General features: G+C 39.6%; 1 protein-coding gene and 1 long non-coding RNA gene across 13 annotated transcripts in view; both read left to right on the top strand.

The window, feature by feature from the left end:
- Window positions 1-22294, top strand: part of pde4bb (phosphodiesterase 4B, cAMP-specific b) — a 163707-nt gene that overhangs the window by 99873 nt on the left and 41540 nt on the right. For 8 of the 11 annotated variants that reach the window (XR_012391102.1, XR_012391108.1, XM_009298244.5 and 5 more), the window contains one exon: window positions 21315-21512. Coding sequence is in view for 9 of the 11 variants with exons in the window: in XM_009298244.5 (XP_009296519.1) it covers window positions 21315-21512 (198 nt within the window). In the remaining 2 variants the exon portion in view is untranslated. Of the gene's footprint in view, window positions 1-5002; window positions 5117-5708; window positions 5743-5971; window positions 6074-11061; window positions 11248-21314; window positions 21513-22294 lie in introns of those variants that run through there. The other 3 variants (XM_073924097.1, XM_073924080.1, XM_073924088.1) reach the window with 3 other exon arrangements.
- On the top strand, window positions 15098-17234 carry LOC141377934 (uncharacterized). 2 transcript variants are annotated; one of them, XR_012391124.1, is made up of 3 exons: window positions 15098-15298; window positions 15573-15675; window positions 16559-17234. It is a non-coding gene; the product is annotated as an uncharacterized lncRNA (long non-coding RNA). The 2 variants fall into 2 exon arrangements; XR_012391123.1 differs by having other exon boundaries at window positions 15561-15675.

The following is a 22294-nucleotide window of genomic DNA, read 5'->3' as shown; positions in this document are numbered from 1 at the left end:
TATTAAATAAAAAGTAATAAATTACTGAATAAAAACTGAATAAATTCTGATTTACACATTTACTCTAGTAAATAAACAGAATTAATAATGGGCTAAAAATCTGCAGAAATCTGCACACAGATTCCGTGTGGGCCTAGTTATGAGACAAAATTATGAGAAATACCACTGTATTTGAAGGATACAACTTAAAAAAATTATTAAGATTTAAAAAACACTTTTCAGTGATGCGCAGAGAGATAATTGTATTAACAATATATATATATATATATATATATATATATATATATATATATATATATATATATATATATATATATAAATATATGAGTTTATTTCATGGATCTATTGGAATATTTATCCTAAAATTTTATATGGATTATTATTACTATTATTGGCAATAAAAATCTGAGTTTTTTCCTGCATGGATAACTACGGGGCAGCCACCTCCATCAAATTTTGCACTGCCTTCCAGCTTTTAAGCAAATGAGGTAGGCTTTGCTGTCATGTGCACCAACAAAACCCAAGTGATGTTCAAGCACTGGTCATTTTGGCCATTAACAATTTTGCATACTTTCAGACTGTAGTTTATTTTAAAATATTACCCATGTTATCCGTTCTTAATACAATGATGTGTATTTAGCCAAGTATTGCATGTTGCATAAGCGCACAAGCCAATGCTGTTATGGTTATCAGCTGGAGTGCCAACAAGACTCAAGGGCACTCCAGCTTATATGTACACCTCACCAGCTACTCACAAACATCATGCTTTGCACCAATCCTATCCGCTTGTTAAGTGGCGACGTGTTTGTGATGTATGTATACTGTTTCCGGGTCCAAGCCATTCATTTGAGTGGAGAAATCATTCGTTTATGATCACGTTTTATTCCTATCACACATTAAAGTTAATTTTATATAAAGTCATAGTGTACACAACAATCTCTGGGCTTGCTGCATAACAAATATCAACATTTTAACAATTTATAAAACAATGAATCACTTTCTGGCCATTGGATATTAGGCATGTACATATATACTGCGATCGTGACTTTCGAAAGTATTAAATCGCTTTTTAAACGTTTATTAGTACCATTTCATGAGTCTCCCCATTCAGTTGAATAGAGCGCTTGGACCCGGAAGCCGCTCTGCGTGACGTCACACTTAACAAGCGGATTACTCTCTACAGCTGATGACAATCTGGATTTGTCACACACGCATATCTGCAGGTCATTATTGCAGCCTCAGCTCTACGCCCAAGCCCACCTCAGCTCAGCCTCAACTACATGCCCAGGCCTTCTTCAGCTCCTCTTCCTGCCAAGGCCCGCCTCAGCTCCGCTTCCTGCCAAGGCTCGTCTCAGCTCTGCTTCACGCCCAGGCCCGTCATGGCTCGGCTCCACGTCCATGCTCGCCTCAGCTCTACACACATGCTTCGCACAGCACTGCTTCATGCCCAGGCCCACCTCAGCTCCACTTCATGCCCAGGTCCGTCACGGCTTAGCTTCACACCCAGGCTCGCCTCAGCTCAGCCTCAGCTCCACGCCCAGGCCTGCCTCAGCTCCGCTTCACACCCAGGCCCGTCACAGCTCAGCTGCACGCCTAGGCACTCCTCAGCTCTGTGCTCTGCTTCACATCAGGCCTGCTTCAGCTCTGCTTCATGCCCAGGACCACCTCGGCTTGGCTCCATGCCCAGGCCTACCTCAGCTCAGCCCCATGCCCAGGCTCACCTCAGCTCCACGCCCAGGCTCATCTTAGCTCCACGCCCAGGCTCGCCTCAGCTCTACTCCTAGGCCGCTTAACTCAGCTCCGCTTCACGCCCAGGACCACCTCGGCCGATGCCCAGGCCCGCCTCAGCTCAGCCCTGTGCCCAGGCTCTCCTCAGCTCCACGCCCAGGCTCATCTCAGCTCCACGCCCAGGCTCTCCTCAGCTCCACGCCCAGGCTCATCTCAGCTCCACGCCCAGGCTCTCCTCAGCTCCACGCCCAGGCTCATCTTAGCTCCACGCCGAGGCTCACCTCAGCTCCATGCTCGCCACAGCTCAGCCTCAGCTCCAGGCCCTGGCCCTCCTCAGCTCCACACCCAGGCTATCCTCAACTCCACGCCCAGGCTCATCTCAGCTCCACACCCAGGCCCTCCTCAGCTCCACACCCAGGCTCTCCTCAACTCCACGCCCAGGCTCAGCTCAGCCCCGTGCCCAGGCTCTCCTCAGCTCCACGCCCAGGCTCATCTCAGCTCCACGCCCAGGCTCTCCTCAGCTCCACGCCCAGGCTCACTTCAGCTCCACGCCCAGGCTCACTTCAGCTCCATGCTCGCCTCAGCTCAGCCTCAGCTCCAGGCCCTGGCCCTCCTCAGCTCCACACCCAGGCTTGCTTCAGCTCCACGCCCAGGCTCGCCTCAGCTCCACTCCCTGGCCCGCCTCAGCTCAGCTTCAGCTCCACGCTCATGCCTGCCTTCAACTCCTAGTCCATGCCTGCCTCAGCTCAGCATCAGTTGCACACCTAGGCCCTCCTCAGCTCTGTGCTCTGCTACACTCCAGGCCCGCCTCAGCTCTGCTTCACGCCCAGGACCACCTCGGCTCAGATCCATGCCCAGGCCCACCTCAGGCCCATGCCCAGGCCCGCCTCAGCTCAGCCCCATGCCCAGGCTCTGCTCAGCCCCATGCCCAGGCTCTCCTCAGCTCCACGTCCAAGCTCATCTCATCTCCAGGCCCAGCTCTCCTCAGCTCCACGTCCAGGCTCATCTCATCTCCACGCCCAGGCTCATCTCAGCTCCACGCCCAGGCTCTCCTCAGCTCCACGCCCAGGCTCATGTCAGCTCCATGCCCAGGCTCACCTCAGCTCCATGCCCACCTCAGCTCAGCCTCAGCTCCATGCCCAGGCCCTCCTCAGCTCCACACCCAGGCTGCCTCAGCTCCATGCCCAGGGTCGCCTCAGCTCCACTCCCTGGCCCGCCTTAGCTCAGCTTCAGCTCCACGTGCATGCCTGCCTAAGCTTAGCATCAGTTGCACACCTAGGCCCTCCTCAGCTCTGTGCTCTGCTACACTCCAGGCCCACCTCAGCTCTGCTTCACGCCCAGGACCACCTCGGCTTGGCTCCATGCCCAGGCCCACCTCAGGCCCATGCCCAGACCTACACTCCCTGGCCCGCCTCAGCTCAGCTTCAGCTCCACTCCCATGCCTGCCTCAGCTCAGCTGCACGTCTAGGCCCTCCTCAGCTTTGTGCTCTGCTACACTTCAGGCCTGCTTCAGCTCAGCTTCATGCCCAGGACCACCTTGGCTTGGCTCCACGCCCAGACCCACCTCAGGCCCCTCAGCTCAGCCCCATGCCCAGGCCTTCTTCAGCTCCACGCCCAGGCTCACCTCAGCTCCATACCCGCCTCAGCTCAGCCTTAGCTCCACGCCCAGGCCCACCTCAGCTCAGCTTCAGCTCCACGTCCATGTCTGCCTCAGCTCAGCCTCAGCTCCACGCCCAGGCCCACCTCAGCTCCCCTCCACACCTAGGCCCGCCTCAGCTTCGCTCCACGCCCAGGCCTTCTCCAGCTCCGCTCCATGCCCAGGCCCACAGCAGTAGAAAATAATTTATGTGGTTTTCTTGAACTCTACTTAATTTATACAACACTTCAGTATATCTTTTACTGACAATTATTAGCCAAAATATTCTGACTGTCTACTGCTATGCTGTATTTTTTCAACAAAAAAAGTATTAAATTAGAATAAAAGCATCAGGGAAGGTGAAAGCTCTTGACGCCTAAATTGACAACATTTGCTTATTTTTGCTGATGATTAGGTAATCAAAGTCATTTGAATGTTAGAAGAGCGTGAATTCAATATACACTATTTTGTTATGGTGTTTTATTTCCATGCCCTTTTCCTTTAATTTATTGATGGTTTTCTCAAATCTCTTTGAAAGTATTGTGTTATGGCTGTATGACTCGGACATATCCTAAAATGCTTTACATGGCTTAATGTAGAACAATGCTTAACATGTCTGCATCATTAGTCAATGCATAATATGCTTTTATTAACAAGGTGAAGGCTACATTAAATCGTAATATCATTTTCAAAATTTAATATCATTGTAACTCATCATATTAACTGCATTAAGCCAAATCAAGTGTTATGCATGACAGGCTCTAATTAGGCCTGATCTGCTTGTCTATACTGTTTTATCCACAATAAATACAGTATAATACAGAGCAAAATATTATTTTCAGCAAAACGTAGGAATTAAATGATTAGTTCACTTTGAAATTAAAATTACACCAACTTTTATTCACCCTCAAGACATCTTAGGTGAAACTGAACTAATAATTTATCTAAACCAACATATTAGTTAGATTGTCACCTCTGTTCTGTTAAAAAGCGAAATACTCAGTGAAACGCTCTCCCCATTAGACTGTAGGTCTACATGACAACATGCCTGCAGTGATGTACACTCTTAAGATCACTTAATGTGAAAATGTGCTTAAAGTACTAAGACCCAAATTCAGCATACACCAAATTACTGTATGTAATCGCAATGCAACTTCATAAACAGATAAGCCAACAAAACCATTGATAAGACTAATGCAATGCCATGTTATGCAATGCCTGTTTCAGTTTTAAAATGGTCATGTACTATCATGGGTTCAGAATAAAGGCTCTCAAAGGTGTGGGAGAGTTGCTCTGTTTATTTATAATTTTGGTTTATGTATCAGTAAATTAAAAAGTCTATATTTAAATAAAGCCTAATAAACAAATTTGTATACAAAATAATTATTTTTAGTTTTTATTTCCATGGTTAAAAAGGAATTATGGACACATATGAACATTAATTTCTGTGTTTTGCATCAGACATAAATCAACTTAATGTAAGAGGTCTAAACAAAACACTGACAATAGATGGTCAGAACGAAGGCCTGATGAGTACAACGAAACATTCCCGAGCAGTGTGTTGACCTGACTTAAAAAGTCCCCACCACGACCACCCCTCCCCCACTGGATGATGCAATCGCGCGCGGCCGCCATTTTAGTTTCTAATTGGAGCGCTGCAGGTAATGCAGAATACACTGCCGCGAGCGCGACGCAGCCGGCACCTCATCAGAGATTTCATCGAGTGATGGACGCATGATGGAGGAAAAAAAGGTAAGACTTTTTATATAAATATCATAGTAAATTTAGAATTCTGTTTATGGACCGATCACTTCAACAGATTAAGCATGCTGTTAAGATTGGTTTGGCTACTGTTATAGCAAGGCTGACGTTAGTTGTTCACTAAGGTTAACTAAGTTAATGTTAGCCAGCATATTTGTGTCGTAATTAACTTTCATTATGCTAACATAACTATGTGAAGGTCTTAACCTAAGAGCACGTGTGTTGTAAACATTTTTCATACACTTTAAGGTAAGTTAGTTAAACAATACAAACTAATGTGCTTAAAGATTTAACGTTACCAATGTCTCATATCCATAATGGAAATGTTTAAACTTGGAGGTTACGTTAGTAATGCTGACCCCAAGTTCACGCCTGCGTTAGAATCGGCGTGATATTAACTGTTTATTTCTTCAGTGAGATTCGTGCTCCAAAAGACAGTATAAGCATGTTTTGTTAACGTTAGAGTAAGTTACTTTATTTAATACTAACGTTAGCCGCTTCTAGTTGTATATCACACGTGGCCTAATGCTAAGTTCAGTATGTGTACATTTATTGAAATTACCTTTACTTTGCTTCCATACAGATTAAACGAAGAGAGACATTCAGCTATACAGAAGGTAATTCTTATTTGTTTATAATGTATATGTTATTCATTTTTATGTTTTTATTTCATTATCTTAAATAAATACATTAGTTTGTATAATATTGCAGTTAAATTGTTCACATCATGAGTCGTTAATTTTATGACAAGTTTTACAAGTCATTTTCATGTCAAATATTAATTGTACTATTGTTGTTATTATTATTAATAATAATAAAAAACTGACATATGAATCTTTTGTCCAGGACATGGATAGTGACGCAGACACTGTAATCCTAGAATTACCCAGTTCTACATGACCAAGAGCCTGTGATGTCCCAGAGCGAAGAAGGACTGAGAGTGTATTTGTAAGTTTCTCACTCGTGTGTGTGTGATGATCATTTTGTCTAAAGACTACATTTAGTGTACAGTTCCAGTAGGGCTGCTCAATCATGGGAAAAATCATAATTACGATTATTTTGGTCATAATTGTAATCACGATTATTTAAAACGATTATCAGTTGAAGTCAAAATTATTTGCCCTCCTGCGAATAATTTTTATATATATATAAATATTTCCCAAATTATGTTTAACAGAGGAATTTTTCACAGTATTTCCTATAATATTTTTTCTTCTGGAGAAAGGATTATTTGTTTTATTTTAGCTAGAATAAAAGCACGTTTAAATATTTGGAACCTATTTTAATAGCTCGATATTATTAGCCCCTTAAGCAATTTATATTTTTGAATGTCTGCAGAAGAAACTACTGTTAAACAATGACTTGCCTAATTACCCTAATTAAGCCTTTGAATGTCACTTTAAGCTGAATACTAGTATCTTGAAAAATATCTAGTCAAATATTATGGACTATCATAGCAAAAATAAAATAAATCAGTCATTAGAGATGAGTTATAAAATCTGTTATGTTTAAAAATGGGTTGAAAAAAAATCTTTCCATTAAACAGAAATCGGGGTGGGAAAGGGTCGCTAATAATTCAGGAGGGCAAATAATTCTGACATCAACTGTATATATACACAGTTATTTTCTTCCCTGTAAATAAGGAAAGGGAAATAAATACAATAGAATAAAAATATGAAGCAAACTGTGCTTTAAGCATCTGCACTGTAAGATAAAAAACTTCAGCTACAAAAGTCCTTCAGTCAAGAGAAGTGAGGGATTTTCTCCTTTTGTTGTTTGATTAATAATGAAAAAAAAAGTCAGCAGCAGGGATATTGCGCACTGTCTCTTGAAGAGCAGTGCGGCTCTGATATGGTTTTTCTTTCATATGTCTTTTAATTCTCAGCTTGTTTGTTTATTACACAAATGAGGGTTAATATGAATAATCACTAAACACCGCGCTCTGACACAAATGTCCATGTATTTGACCATTAAAGTGCTCTCATTAAGATGGCGTTAGATGTGTGTGCTCTGCTCATCTCCGAGGCTAAGCGAGCACACACAAGACAGCATGCGCTCTTTCCCGCATTTAAAAACATAAATGATTCGAATGTAAATCAATGTATAATGCGCATTCCGTGCTGCAAACATTACATTACAGCACATGCTTTTAGTCATTCTTTGCAGAGCAAAAAATATGTACAACTGGAAAGGGGGCAGTTTATGATGAAATAATCGTTTATCTCGATTAATGTTTTTCATATTCATTAGAAGCCGAAATCGAAACCGGATTTTTGTATTTCTGAGATTGTTCGTTAACTGTCTGATTTGTTATCCATGCTATAAACATTTTAACACAACTCCATTTATCAAAGCTTAGACATTAGGGATAGCTCACCAAAACCTAAAACATTCTTCCAATTATTTACCCTCCCTTCACTTGTTTCAATTTTGTTTGTCTTTTAATAATAATAATAATAATAATTCCTTACATTAAATAGCGCTTTTCTGGGCACTCAAAGCACTTACACATGCGCTTTTCTTCTATTAAACAAAAAAAAAGATATGTTGAAGAATATTGGAAACCTATAACTATTGACCATTTTTTATTAATTTTTTAAATTTTATTTATTTATTCATTTTATTTTTTTAGTGAACTATTATGTAAGTATATGGCAATAGCCGCATTTCCACGATCGGGCCAGTGTGAGCCAGGGCTTTTAACGGGCCAGGCCGGGCCAATCGTCCAGAAGGTTGAGCAGTGAGGCTGAAAACTTGTCGCAATTTCGCTGTCAGGCTAGTAGCTCGCAGCGCGTCACACAAACCCCGTCCCCGGAATGTCCCACAAATCAACCGTTACACAACTGTTGGCATTGTACATCGAGTGGTCTCGCCACTAACAGAGGAATGACTCAGCGCACAACCCATAATATAAAACCATAGAAATTCTCCGGTAATTGGTATAAAATGTATTTTATAACATCCTCATTTAGATAGACACAAACAATTTATCTCTGTAATAATCTTTACCAGACTCAGAAAAAGTCTGCCTCTCCATTCACTCCGCCCCAAAGCCTCAGCTGGCCCTCTTTGGCCCAAGGTATTTGGCGGGCCAAACAAGGCTGGCCGCTATTTATGTTTGTGCCAGTGTGCTACACAGCTGTGCACTTGGATGATTTGTTTCGCTCTATGGTAAATAAGCATTTAATTAATGCTCCACGTAATTGTTGTATCACCAACCTCTTGTCATATATTTGCTACATTTTTAATGCATATCAATATTTTAAAGATTATGTCTTAAGCATCTGATTTTTCCTCGGTTTTGTGTGCTTTCATTTTCTCCATCTCACACGTGGCAAGTTCAGGCCAGGGAGTGTTTTCTTATGTAAAACGTTTAAATATGTAGCAAAGGGATGCTCAAAATAATCGATTAATCGGTAACCCAAAGGGTGCGTTTGTAACCGATTAATGGTTTCAGTTAAACGATTAAAAATATTATTTTATATATTTTTAGTTTGGCTGCATAAGGGGCTGATTGAATGCGTTTTTTGCGTTAATAGGGGCATATTTTGAATGGTTTACTAAAAGCAGCAGTTGTTTTGCAAGCGGCTCATCCAAGAGCAGCAGTTTTTGTTGTCAAGACAACTACAGAGAACTTTTAAAGACAGGAGAGACTATAGTGCTCGCTGTTTCAAGTTATCCAAAGCTGTATGAATTTACAAATCTTGAATATCACAGTAGTATTAAATATTACAATTGTAACAACATAGACAGCAACACTCTTGCACAATCAATACGCAGCTGATTCAGTCGTTTCATAGTGACATAAAAAAAAGAGGACCTCGCCTTTTTTTCCTTGTCAAAAGGAGCGAGGTGCGCCTCACATTTTTGGAATGGAAAATCACGTTTGCTGTGATCAGACATATTTGTTAACTCGCGGGATGATAACATATGACCACACGTGCCTACTGACATTTGCCAAAGAAGTAAAATGGAAGAAGAATATTGCTGTTTGATACAGACGAGTTGCCAAACCAGCGCTGATGCTGATCTCCTCCTGGATCTGCGTCATAAACACAACAAATAGGCTTTAGCTTTCATTTTACAGCTTACAAAGCATCTATGCACATTAATGCAATATCATATTTAAACAAAAAACTGTTTACAAAAAGTCAACATATGCGCGTGTTGTCATTGTCTTTTTATCATGCAGCGCGCACTTAAACCGCGAGTAAGAGAGGAAACCAAATATCAAGACATAATCTTTAAAATAATTTTAATAATTTAATAATCTCATTAAATAGGAAGAAGCTTGACAATAACAGATGCTATCAATGTCGTAATGAATGCTTTTAAATAATGTTGCAGTTTTGACAGCAGACATCAAGTGTTTATTGAAATTCTGTCATCTGTCATAATTCTGTTCTTTACAGAAGCTTTAAACAGATGCACGTGCGCTGATTCAGCCATGACGAGGCGCATTTATTGAGCATAGGCTACTATATAAGAGTTTTTATTTTTTTAATATAGTGTTCTATTACTTAAAATAACTTACATTTTAACATACAGTCTGTATATAAAATGAATGCTTAGCTTAGATAGCGGTGATCATTATGCCAGAATCATTATGCATTGCATCAGCTTATTCGTCAGTTCACATTCTTTGAATAAAGCGCCGTATTTTAGTCATTGCATTTAGTCATTAAATGATGATATTAAATAAGCAATTGTTGCTTTTTTCGATCTTACTAGACTTATTAAAAAAACATAAAAAAATTTTCTTTGGGTGGGGATGCTTGCGTATTGAATCAAAATTACATCATAAAACATCTTGCATTATATAAGACACATCTCGCATTATTGAGGATCAGTAATATTCAGAAACGGTTATTATGTACTGACTTAATTCATCTCATATGCGTTATATGGCGGTAGCTTACTATGGCAAGGAGGAGACTGCGAGTACTTAAAATGCACAATTTACTGCTTGTTAGTTTGCTGGACAGTCTTTCACTGACAGGGATATAGCCCACATCAGAACCCAACTAGGAAAAAATTAAAGTTAAAACTCTCTCACTTTCGGAGTCCCGTTTGACCTGCTGGCGTGTTCGTGAGGTAACATTTTATCTCCTCTCTCGGCTGTTACAACAATAAAGTTACTTGTGGATCCACCTCGTCGCCGTCTAATGGATCAGCTGATTGCTCGGTCGTTTAACATCAGTGTCCTTGTCACTGCTTGCTGCACAGCGACAGAGCCACGCTGACCATTAGAGCCAATCGCAGCCTTTTTGTTAAGCGCGTGATCAATCATAGTGTTTAAGAACGCGTTTAACAACGCTTAAAAAAGCAAGCGAGATTATATTTACATTAGTTTATTTGCTTTAAATGCTCATTTTGTTCTGTGCATGTACTTGAGTGGTTTGATGCATTCAAAAAGAGTTTTCTTTAAGCAGGTAAAATTAAAGCTACAGTACATATTTTTGACTGCTTGTAATAAAGGACAAAATTGTATTACAAATAATATATATATATATATATATATATATATATATATATATATATATATATATATATGAATTATAAATTTTAATACAAGAATTATTGTTGCTAAGTAAAACATTAAATTGTTAATGAAAGGCATCGTCAATACTCCTAGATATTGTATTGAACTGACTCAATGGCATTATATCTTAACCAAACCGAACTGCGAGACCACTGTAGGTTCACACCCCTATATACAATCACAGGTTTTGGTGACCATGCCTGCAGCTACACTGAATGCAGTCTGTTTAAATAAAGATGTTTGATGGGTTTTAAAACCTTGTAGGTCTCAATGGTAATGGTCTGGTACTCCTCTACCTTATATTGAATACAGAAGTTCTAATGTACATTAAAAAGCTGTGTGTCTAAAGATTGTTTGTCGTAAAAGCTGAAGTAAAATTATTTTTATTTTTTAGGTGCCTCAAGATACACCAAAAAAAGAAAGTGGAAAGTCTGAAGAGGAGGTAAAGGCAGTGGAACTTTTGGACTGCATCACTTCTGGCACGGTACCTAGTAAAAAGAAGTGTGAAGACAGCATCAGGTCAGCGCCTCGAATACTAAAGTACAGAACGTGGGAATCTGTCAAACTTCACATAAAAAATGTACATATATTTTTAATTTACATAAAAATTGGCCCGCGAGGCAATTTGTTCCGGCCCTCTAAATAGTGTGACCAAGACATCAAAAACAAATTTATTTCAGTCGAAAAACAGCCGCTATAGTTATGAAGTGATGTGCGTCTGTTCAATACAGCACGAACTGCAGTTGAAGGCTGCGCAGAGAAAGAGTCACCTAAAATTAAGCGTGTGGCACGAGCAGTCGAAAACATTTGGATACCTAATCTTAAAAGCTTCTCAACGCCGCGTTTCTGTTGCATGGAATGAAACTGCTGCAACTAAACAAAGTTATGCCAACTGTGATGATTATGTATGTATGAATGCAGATAAAAAGAACAGTTCATTTAAAAACTCACCTAATTTAAAGCTTAAATTTACGTTAGACGTGATAACCATGAAACCATGATTATTCTTCTGACTATATAATCGTACAACAAAAATCTATAATTGTTGCATCCCTAACCGTACGTTCACACCGAAAGCGGCGAGAGCGTCAAAGTAGCCTTAAGTCATTCATTTTCAATGAGAGCCGGCGGCGAGGAGCAGCGCGGCGCGTCTTCGCCGGCGTGAGCGTCGAGGAGAGTTGAAATGAAGTCAACTTTATGGTAATGAGCTATGACGCGGTTCGGCGGCAAGCAATCAGAATGAAGACGTCCATCGCTTGATAGCAGTTCAGAGAACACAGACCAGTGAACTTTGGTTCCGACCACAGTTGTTCCCAAGGGTTTGATTATTGCGGTCGCCGGATTTCCAATTATTTAACATTTTTTCCTACAGGACCATACATTAAATAAGTTACTGGCGAGTTACTGATGTTCATTAATGATATATAAATTTATCTTAAAAAAGCGGGAATCTCACGCGATGTGACAGTACAAAACAGTACTGCTGCTTCAGGATATTTCAGACATATGGACACATATTGGATAAATAGAGCAAAGCCACACCATACGCAACTTGATCTTCCATTGTTGTATGAATTTGATAAGAAGTGCGCAACATTTTCACGCTAGAAACATGTTTTATGCAGGAATGTAACTGATATGCTGCAACGGCTCCTTTAAATATGAGATCAATGTAGCGAGTTTTGACGCTCTCGCCGCAGGAGCTGAAGGCAGACAGCATTGTCGCCAGGGCGGCCAGAGCGACCTTGGATGCTCTCGCCGCTTTCGGTGTGAACGTACGGTAATTGTTATGCAGTTCAAAACACAACATGTAAAAGTGTCTGAATGTAGAAGAAGCCAACTTAAGAAATGTACTGCTTTTGTTGTGCTCTGAAATACAACATTTGAATCTGTTTGTGAAAATAAAGTCTACAGTGATGTTATGTAGTTTCAAAATACAATATATTAACATTTTAATGTAGAAAAACACAACATGGGCGTCTTAAGGAGAAAAAATGCAGCATATTGGCTCTTATATGCTGTTGTGGCATCACTCATATTGCAAGTCATATCTCACCGGCCCCTCAATTGGGATGCTTTTCATGAACTGGCCCCCATGACAAACTAATTGAATAGCCCTGTCATAGAGCAAAACAGACGGCAAAATGGGAAAATGCAAGTTTGCATACTCCTGGTTAAAGAAAATCAAGTTTAAACAGTGGCTGAAGCCTGTCGCTAAAAACAATAACGTAATTTTTTCTTTAAAGCTTTGTTTCTTCTAAGCTTATCTAAGTTCTGTTGCAGGGTTGTGCTCCATTCATTTATTTAACTACAACTTTTTACTAACAACTGTTTATTACGTTAAAGGTTACTGATACTGATTAGAACTTGCAGTGGCGATGAGGTCTTAAAATATTCTGAGAAGGTCTTAAAGTCTTAAAAAGGTATTGAAATTTCCTTTAGGAATCCTGCATATACCCTGTAAAAAAAAAAAAACTATTTGTACAATGAGATTTCCAAATGTTGTACTACAGCGGAAATGTTTGCCTAAATGAAATGTGAAATAAAGTTCAGGGCAAATGATTTTTGCCAAAGAAGTTTATTGGAATGAAATTCATTTGAATTTTAACGCTTTTGCAATACAGTAGCGCATTACTGAAGTCAAAACAGACAGAATTGGTGTTATCACAAGCACCGCTTGCTGTGAGGTAAGAATGACCAACTGGCTGATGATTTGGCAGCCTTCCTCAAACAGTTATGTGAACGATTTCTGATTTACTTCGTGTGTTGCTTGTATGTTTGATGTGAGGTCCCCACTGGTAACCTTTAAAACACACACACTCGCATAAATTAGTCATAAATTAGCATATCAATGCATTACGTCAGAGGTCCCCAGTAGGCTGTTCAACCTGTCCAGGTCCCCAGCAGTTGGTAAAATGTCAGGTCAGTCTTCTGGGGCTTAAACTAAAGTTTTCAAGTGATATTTAGTATAACAGCTTAAAATGGAGTGTGGATCAGTTTTTACTTTGTCTGTAGACCACTCAGAAAGGGTGGTTCCCACCAGGCTGCATGTTGTCATGTGTCCCTACTTGGTAGCAAATGCAAGTATGTGCGTGTGTGTGTGTGTGTGTGTGTGTAAGTGAATGAACTTGGGAAGGTGAGCAACTAATGCAACAACCATAAAAGTGCCTCCCAAAAGATCTTTAGTTTTATTCTCTCTAAAGGATTCTCTATGCATCGCGGGTTATGTGAATTGCTAAAAGAATTTAAAAACTTTGCTGCATGACCCAGCAAGGATTTTCATGGTGTTTGGATTCCCAGTATTTCAAGGCTGCTGAAACAAAGCTTTAGGACCACAACCTCCAGAAATCTGCATTCTGCGTGTTCCAGATTAGTCAGATTTACTCTTCTGAAAGCTCAAAGGCCCACATTTGCATGCTCTAGGCATTAAGACCTGCAGGAAGATTCAACGTCTTCCAACCACTGCATTAACAGCAGAAGCATAAACATATCACTATACACATAGGGTGTTTTAGTATAAGATATTCTAATTCTAAATAGATGTTTGTGTCTGATATTCATTAATAACAAAAACTTTTTTCTCTTGGTTATTATTTTAGAATAAGGTTTACTTTATTATACCCTAGCCTGTCAATCCTTAACTTATGGTTCTTTTAACACATGCGTTATTTAGTTCGGTTGAATAGCACTAGAGTTTGTTTTCCTGCTTGGTGCGGTTTGGGCAGGTGTGAATGTAGCAATCGTATTCAAGTGCGCACCAAAAGCGTACCAAAAAAGCGTACCGAGACCTCCTTTAAGAGTTGGTCTCGGTGCACTTTCAAACGAACCCTGAAGTGGTTTGTTTGTGCATGCTTACTAAGCAAGCTTATACACAAATGTAAAATGAATTAGGAGGCATGTGTATATCCCCCAAAATCTAAATCAAGTAATTTTAGCATGTCAAAGTCCTATTTATGCATATAAAATATATTTTTCCAACAACAAAATTGTAGCTGGTGAAAATACAGAGTGGCTAGTGATATTGGTAAAATACTAGCCACACTGGCTGGTGATCAAAAACATTAATATCAAGCCCTGATAGTTAATATTTCCGCAAGATGACCATGTCACAGTTTAGCTAAATTATTTCATGCCTCCTCCTGAAGTGACGTGTGATGCATTAAAGAGCCCATATTATGGGTTTTTGAAAATTCCCCTCCATGTAGTGTGTAACACAGCTATAAGTGAAGTGAAGTATCCAGCTAAGGCTTAAAGAGCATATTGTAGGTTAAAAAACAGTTTAAAAAAAAGGTAGAATCGTTTGTGAAAATACTCTATAATACCATAAAATACCATATTAAAATGTTTTACGAAGTGCAAGGGCACAAATTTTAAAGAAAATGTGTCTGTTTTCCCACTTCCTCTTTTTTTCTAACCACCCCGGTGACGTCAGAAGAGTGAGTTATCTGACAGACGCGCGCTGTTTACAGTGGGGCAGAGGAGCTAATAGCAGAACTGGTTGACAAGTCCACAAGTTTCCTCTTGCTATTTTGGTTCGTGAAATGGGATGAATCCGATAAGAGTGATAGCTGACGCGAACGGCGAGAAACACTCCTGGATCAGTCGGAGATGCAGCTCGATGGCTGTGCACGGTAAGACAACTCGTTTTTCGTTTATGTTTGTCAACTTTCAAGTCCGTAAGCATTATTATTTGAGTAATTTGAAGCAACGTGATGTGTTTACTTTGGAGTAGCCGATAGCACGGCTGCTAGCTTGTATTGTTAAGCTTATTAAATATACTTTTTTAAAGCGTGTAAAAATGTACACATATGATAAGATGGCTAGTAGCATCAGTTTGCTAATATAATAAATGTCTTGTATAGTTACAGCGTTGTGACTTTGTTTGCTTTGTAGTGTGTTTATTAGACTTTGGGAGACAGAGATGATGACCCGGAGCTGAAGGCTTTCTCTCCACTGGCCTCTCGCTCAACTGTGCTTCACTTTGACTCACAGAGTAACCTCAACTAAGGTAAAGTGGATTTTATATTTGCACATTCGATTAGTGACAGCTTGTGTGACACACCCTCTGTATTGTTTACCATAGTACTTTTATTATAATGACTGAAATCACACGTAAATATGACTTAAAAACAACATTAGCACTATTAAACTGACAGTGAACAATGTTGTACTTTGATAGTCATTGGCTGCTAACATGATATTAGGGATTAGCAAATAATACTCTTCTGAAATTATATTATAAGGGAGAAAGTCAGAATGTGTGAATATAAAACCAATTTTACCTCATACATTTACCTCGTTCATCGGGTAAAATATTATGACCCCTATCGTGAATTATTTGTGCATGGTATTGTTTGATAACAAAAACTAGAAGGGCAAAGAATTACTACAATATTTCTATATAATGCAGGCAGGTAAACTCACACTATCTTTGACTTCCTTTTTTTTTTTAATATTGGAAACGTGTAACCATTGACTTCCATATCTGTTTTTCCCACTATAGAAGTCAATGGTTACAGATTTTTAGCTTTCTTCAAAATATCTTGGTTTGTGATCAACAGAAGAAAGTCAATAAGGTTTGAAACCACTTGAGGGAGAGTAAAAATATTCTGTCCTGTCAATGAGGAAAGGCACTTTTTATTCACATATAAGGAATATTCATCTTGTAGAAGAAAAACAAATAACATTCAAAAAATTGAAGTTTGTTCTCACATGCTCAACTTATAATAGGTACAGTCTACTGTATATGTGAGATGGTTTGCAGTTCACTATCCAGGGGTCTGCAAATGTGGTTGGGTTTTCTGTATTGTGTATTATTAAAAATCATATGGTGAATTTTAAAATATACATTATTCATAAACATGATTTAAACTTTTGCATTATTTCCCCAGAATATATGCATCAGCCCTCACTGCGTGTCTGACGGTGGACTACTGGAGTTCATCACAAGCTCGACGAGAATGCAGAAGTGGCCACTACATTTGCTCTTCTTTCTAGATCCTTCTAGCGGGTTTCCAACGATGAGGCTGTCGGCATCTTTTTACACAGCATTCACAATTTAACACACATTAAAGACATAATGGTGTGGCACCCACATAAACGTTGGCCAACTTACTGAAAAATAATTTTAGGTTTACTTTTAAATGGGTCAGATGATATATTTTCCTTTCAGTATACTCACACTCACACAGATACTTATACATATATAAAGAGTAAAAATGCTGGGTATTAACACTGCTTATGATTTTGTGCTATATAAATAAAACTTGAACTTGAGTTGCATTTAGAATTTGAACTTGAATTAGGGTTGAAGTTTATTTTATCATAAATGCAGATCAGATCTGTTGATCAAATCTTTGTAAATAATTTATACTGTAACAACTATACTTGTATTTTTATGGATTGTTGCTTAAATGGGATCTGATACAGATCATCTTATACCCAATGAAAAAATGACAAAAAGACATGTTTAAAAACTTATTTTAATTGTTTTAATATTTAATGTTGTTTTTATTTTAATACAGAAGCTCTGAAAACCTTTTGTAAAATAAAAAAGATTTTCCAGTACCTTGTTTACATGTTTCTGCATTATTCCAGACGTTCTGTGTTATTTGTGTTTTGTATTCACTTATCTACTATTAAAAATAGGGTCAATGTGGCATAACTGTGTTAAATGCTCATTAGTTTCTGTTACTGGTAAGTATTAATACTTATAGATGATCAATACTAGCTTTGCTGTGGCCAGATAAGATTTTGTTATCTTACATATCTCTCTGTAAGCCAACACTGGTCTCTCCATAAACCTGCTCTGTTCTCCCTCACAATAGAGTTAAATTACACTTCTCTGACTGCTGTTCTGTCTGCTGGTCTGTCCACAGGCTTATAATTGTATGGCTGTGGTCTGTCGTTTGTGTGAGTCTCTCAGAATATCTTATCTCGGCATCCAAACGCGCACCGCGATCAGTTGTCTTCATAGTGTTTATATGCGCGAACTCCCTGATCCGATGTCACTTCCGGTCTGGCGATATTTCAAATGCGGAAGTAAATTTCCGTGACTTAAAACGACTGCAAACGACTTAATAATAAACTTTAACGTTTATTTAAAAAAAAATCTAGTTCTTACTTTACTCTTACACACATTGTCTCACTGGGGTGTCTAACCTACAATATGCTCTTTAAATCTGTAAGAGTACAGTGTTTAAAACGGTTGATTCATCTATAAAAGAGTCGACTCATAGTGCTTCAAACGAGTCGCCTTGATACCGAGTCATTAGGTGTTTCGCCATGACGTACGAACAAAACCAAGTTATTCACGTGAACGCGCAAACCAGGGAGATTTCAAACCTGTGGCCCCGCCCTCTGACACAGATACCCAGACACACACACACACAAACATGCCAGTCGATTAAAGTCACACTGCAGCTCCGTGGACAAGGGTAGTGTGTGTGTGTGTGTGCGCTGTCGTCCGGAGGTATGTGTGTTGTTTGTGTGTGTGTGGGTGCTCGTTGTCGTCCGGAGGTGTGTGTGTGTTTTTGTGTGTGTGTGTGTGTGTGCGCACGCAAGGACTAGGGCAATGTGTGTGTGTGTGTGTGTGTGTGTGTGTGTGTGTGTGTGTCTGTGTCTGTGAAAAGAGCAGAGTGAGACAAGCTAGGAGATCTCCTCGACAGTTTTTGGAGTTTTTGCTCAATAAAATAGTTAGTCGTCTGTATTTTCAAGTCTATAGTCTGTATTTACATTGACCCACTGGCAGCTAAAATCCACGCCTACAGTATTGAGCGTGTATGAACTGTGATTTCTTTTATATTGCTGATTAGCTGTTGGGCATTTCACTCTCTGACTGAAGGCAGTCGACCAATCGCAACAGACTGTCATCGGTCCAATCAGTGCAGATTAGCTTCGCGCTAAGGAGGGGTTTGGGAACAAATGAATCACTGGACGATTCATATGGGAGTCGCTGGAAAATTTAGGTAAAAATAAATGTAGATTATAAGACCATGAAAGTGTTTTTTGACCTTGCATGCATATTAGACTGTTGTTGGAGACCCTTACAACCAAGATATGACCCTATTTCATGTATAATATGGGCTCTTTAAGACATTGTTTTCCAACTGTAGAATCGCCTCATTCTTAAAATGTATAGCTTGTCTAATGTGATGTATACAAACTATATAGTATACTATGAGCAGGGATACAATCAGCCAGCACGGTCGTAGATCCATAGTAAAAACAGTTTGTTTACTTGCAGAAGTTCCATTGGCATTTTCCTGCATGTGAATTCTGACCAGTCGAAAAGCAGTTCAGGAAATATGTTCAACAATATCTGGCAAATAAGTGATGTGAATTTTGTCAGACGGCCGCATTTTGGTTCTTTTCATCTGGTTGAACCAAAGCCAGCAGTGTGGTGTGAAAACAACCCAAAGACGGCTGAAAATGCTACAATGTATCATTTATTGCCCTTGGTCTGGACCAAATGAAGCAAACTACAGATGTAAAAGCACCCTGAATCACTTTCATGCTTCATGCCTATGCATCTCAATAATTGTACATTTAGTAATTTTAGTTTCCTTTAGTCTGCTTATTTTTGTTGTTAAAGGAACATGAAACCCCCCTGTTTCAGCAAGGTGTTTTTACACCTCTAGTTTGGAAAAAGTCAGGAAAGTTGGTGTGTCTAGCGCTGTTTAGGTGGGAGTGTCGGGGGAGGGAAAGAGGTAAGGATTTGAATTAAAATGGGAGTTTCCACTTTGGCTGATTTTCACCAAGGCAAAACAAACACACAGACACAGGGGAGAAAGACAGTCACTGTCTTTGGTGACAGTGGAATGTTTGATACCGTACGTCGTAAAAGAGAAAAAACCTTTGCATTTCTCAGTAACTCAGATGCACAGAAAGGTCAGAAAGCTGTGTGTCTAGACTATCCTGTCACAAAATGCAGCGAAAATTGGATCTTTCAGTCCATAATATTGTAGTGATATTAATGTACTGTAAAACAAGTAACTTAGAAATCATTTGACTAAGGTCTGTCTTTAAACACTGAAAGAATACTACTGACGATACAAACTAACTTTGCCATCTGAATGAACAAAGAAAGGGCACTGATCGCACACACTTGCCAAATCTGTTGAGACAGGACAATCAACACCAACTAGAGCCGCGTCTTTTTTAGGATGCTTTCACACCTACACTTTTGTTTCGAAACGTGTCTTGTTTGCCCAGTTAGCGTGGTTTGTTTGGCATATGTGAACAGGGCAATCGCGCTCTGTTCCGCGCCAAAGTAATCGCTTGAATGAGGTGGTCTCAGCTCAATTGAAAAGAACCCTGGAGCGGTTCGATTGCAGTGAGAAAGCGATCCGATCCGAGCGCGGTTATATCACAGTGTTTTATGGATATGTAATAGGCATACGGCTATATGAAGAAAGAATTATGAGTATGGCAGGAAGTTTCGCGAGTCTCCGGATGCCCGCAAACGAGTGATGATCTCCCGGTAATCTCACGTCTCCCTCCCGGTTCTCAAATAGGCATCGTCGCGCACCCTTCTCACCCCTCCCCACGGCATCTCTCCTCAGACACGTCGCGCGCGCGCGCGCGCGCGCACCCTGTCAATCACCACCAAAACACCACCTCTCCTGACAGCTTAACGGGACGCTGCAAAATAAACCCTGACACTCTGCATAAAGGAGACGAGCAGCAAATCCGTATTTCAAGATTTCCAGATGAGAAAAGCTTTCAAGTGAAAAATGTTCCATACAAACATATTTCTGTTGTGTGCACTGTAATCCACACGTGAGTCCAGCTGTGCTCTCATAGCTAGAAAATGAAAACAAAACCTTTGTTGCAACAAATTATAAAAGCAACACTGACGACCCATATCTCCAAACAATTCTTCTCCCACTTGTTTTGGCAACACAACATGACGTTTCTCTGCTGTCTAACCACTGTTTCAGGTAACATAGTCTTTGAAGCTATCATGCATATAAATAAAGTTGCACCGCATACACAATAGAGTGCTCTGATTGGTTTGAACCAAGTCTTTCTCATGAATGAATGCAGCACACTCAGAGACGTCACAAAGCCCTCCCAGGTACAGACAGCCAGTCTACAAACTGGAATACATGCAAGGATCCCAGTGACGCAACTTCAAAAATTCATTTCAAACTGGAAGAACGAATTTGCCAAAAGAACACAAAAACAACCTATTTTTACTTTTTTGTGTGTAATATATGTGTCCTAATAATGTTTTACCAGAGTGGTACACATATACATACACAACAGCTCCAAAAATGTGTTTTGGTGTTTCGTGACCCTTGGAAAAAATGCTCATGTTTTACAATTGTGTCTTCTTTGTGTTGATAATACATTAATAGGGGCTCTACAAGTCAGATAATCTCACTATTCTTCAGATTTGGACATAAAATAAACTCAATTTTAATTTCAACAACCTTTGTTATTATTGCTATAGTGAAAACAGTGACTGGTGCCTTTTTATTACACAGTGCATGAAATGTAGTATCTAAAAAGCAAAGAGTCATTCAATTTGTATCTATTTATTTTTCAATGCAGAACAGCAATTGTTTTCCATTTGCAGAGCCAGAACTGTTTTTGTTTTATTGATGTAATTACCATGTAGACTCTATGTTTCATTTTGTATAGTTTGGAAGTGGAGAATGGACCATCTATTGGCTGCAGTCCACTGGATCTACAAGTGTCACCAGCTTCTGGCTTAATCCTGCATCCCAGCATGGCCAGTCACAGTCAGCGGCGTGAGTCTTTCCTTTACCGCTCGGACAGTGACTATGACCTCTCACCCAAATCCACCTCTCGGAACTCCTCCCTTGTTGGAGAACAACTGTAAGTAAAAACAAAAGCTTTTCTGTGCTACTTTACTAACACAATGATACTGCAATTCTGGTCTAATGAATTAAAATTGCTCAGTGCTGCTACAAACCAGAGTGCATCCATACATGGACTTAAAGAGGAATTTGTTTTTAATTTACTTGCATTTAGGCCATACATGATTGAAACAAACATTAAAGTTATTAAAGACACAATATTTTAGATATTAAATTATATCTAAACTATGAGGGCCAATAGGGGACCCCCATAACCCGTTAGTAGTCCGAGCTGTTTGCTTGCTGAAATCATTTTTATTTGTATTGTACAAATTATCTTCATTGACAGTGCTTTAGCACATGAATATTTATATATATTCACACAAAAAAAAGAAAAGAATCATCATTTTATGATAACCTAGGAATTCCGGTTACTCAATAATGGCAATTCATGCACTGACACAGCCATGGCCTTTGCTTGTCTGCCCCATACCTGATTTATTTTGGAAATTGGACTGTGAAGGTTGAGCAAATCTACTTTTCAGGCTCAGAAAAAAGGAGGGGGAAAATTACGATGAGGAGAGATAAGCACAAGATTAATTTTAGCTGTAATGATTATGTCAAAGACATAATCTAACACTTTAGAGTTACTTTACATTTAGAGATTAATAAACTTAATCTAATCATATGAAATATTTGATCTTTTCCCAGTTTTACAGGCGAAGCTTACATAGCACGTCTGTGCTTAAGTTAGTTTTTTCAAAAGTCGTGGTTTGTATACACCAGTAGTAAATGATGCGT

The sequence above is a fragment of the Danio rerio genome, chromosome 2 (genome assembly GCF_049306965.1).
Source record: "Danio rerio strain Tuebingen ecotype United States chromosome 2, GRCz12tu, whole genome shotgun sequence".
In the NCBI taxonomy this organism is placed as follows: domain Eukaryota; kingdom Metazoa; phylum Chordata; class Actinopteri; order Cypriniformes; family Danionidae; genus Danio; species Danio rerio.
This window is presented reverse-complemented; position numbering and strand designations above follow the sequence as displayed.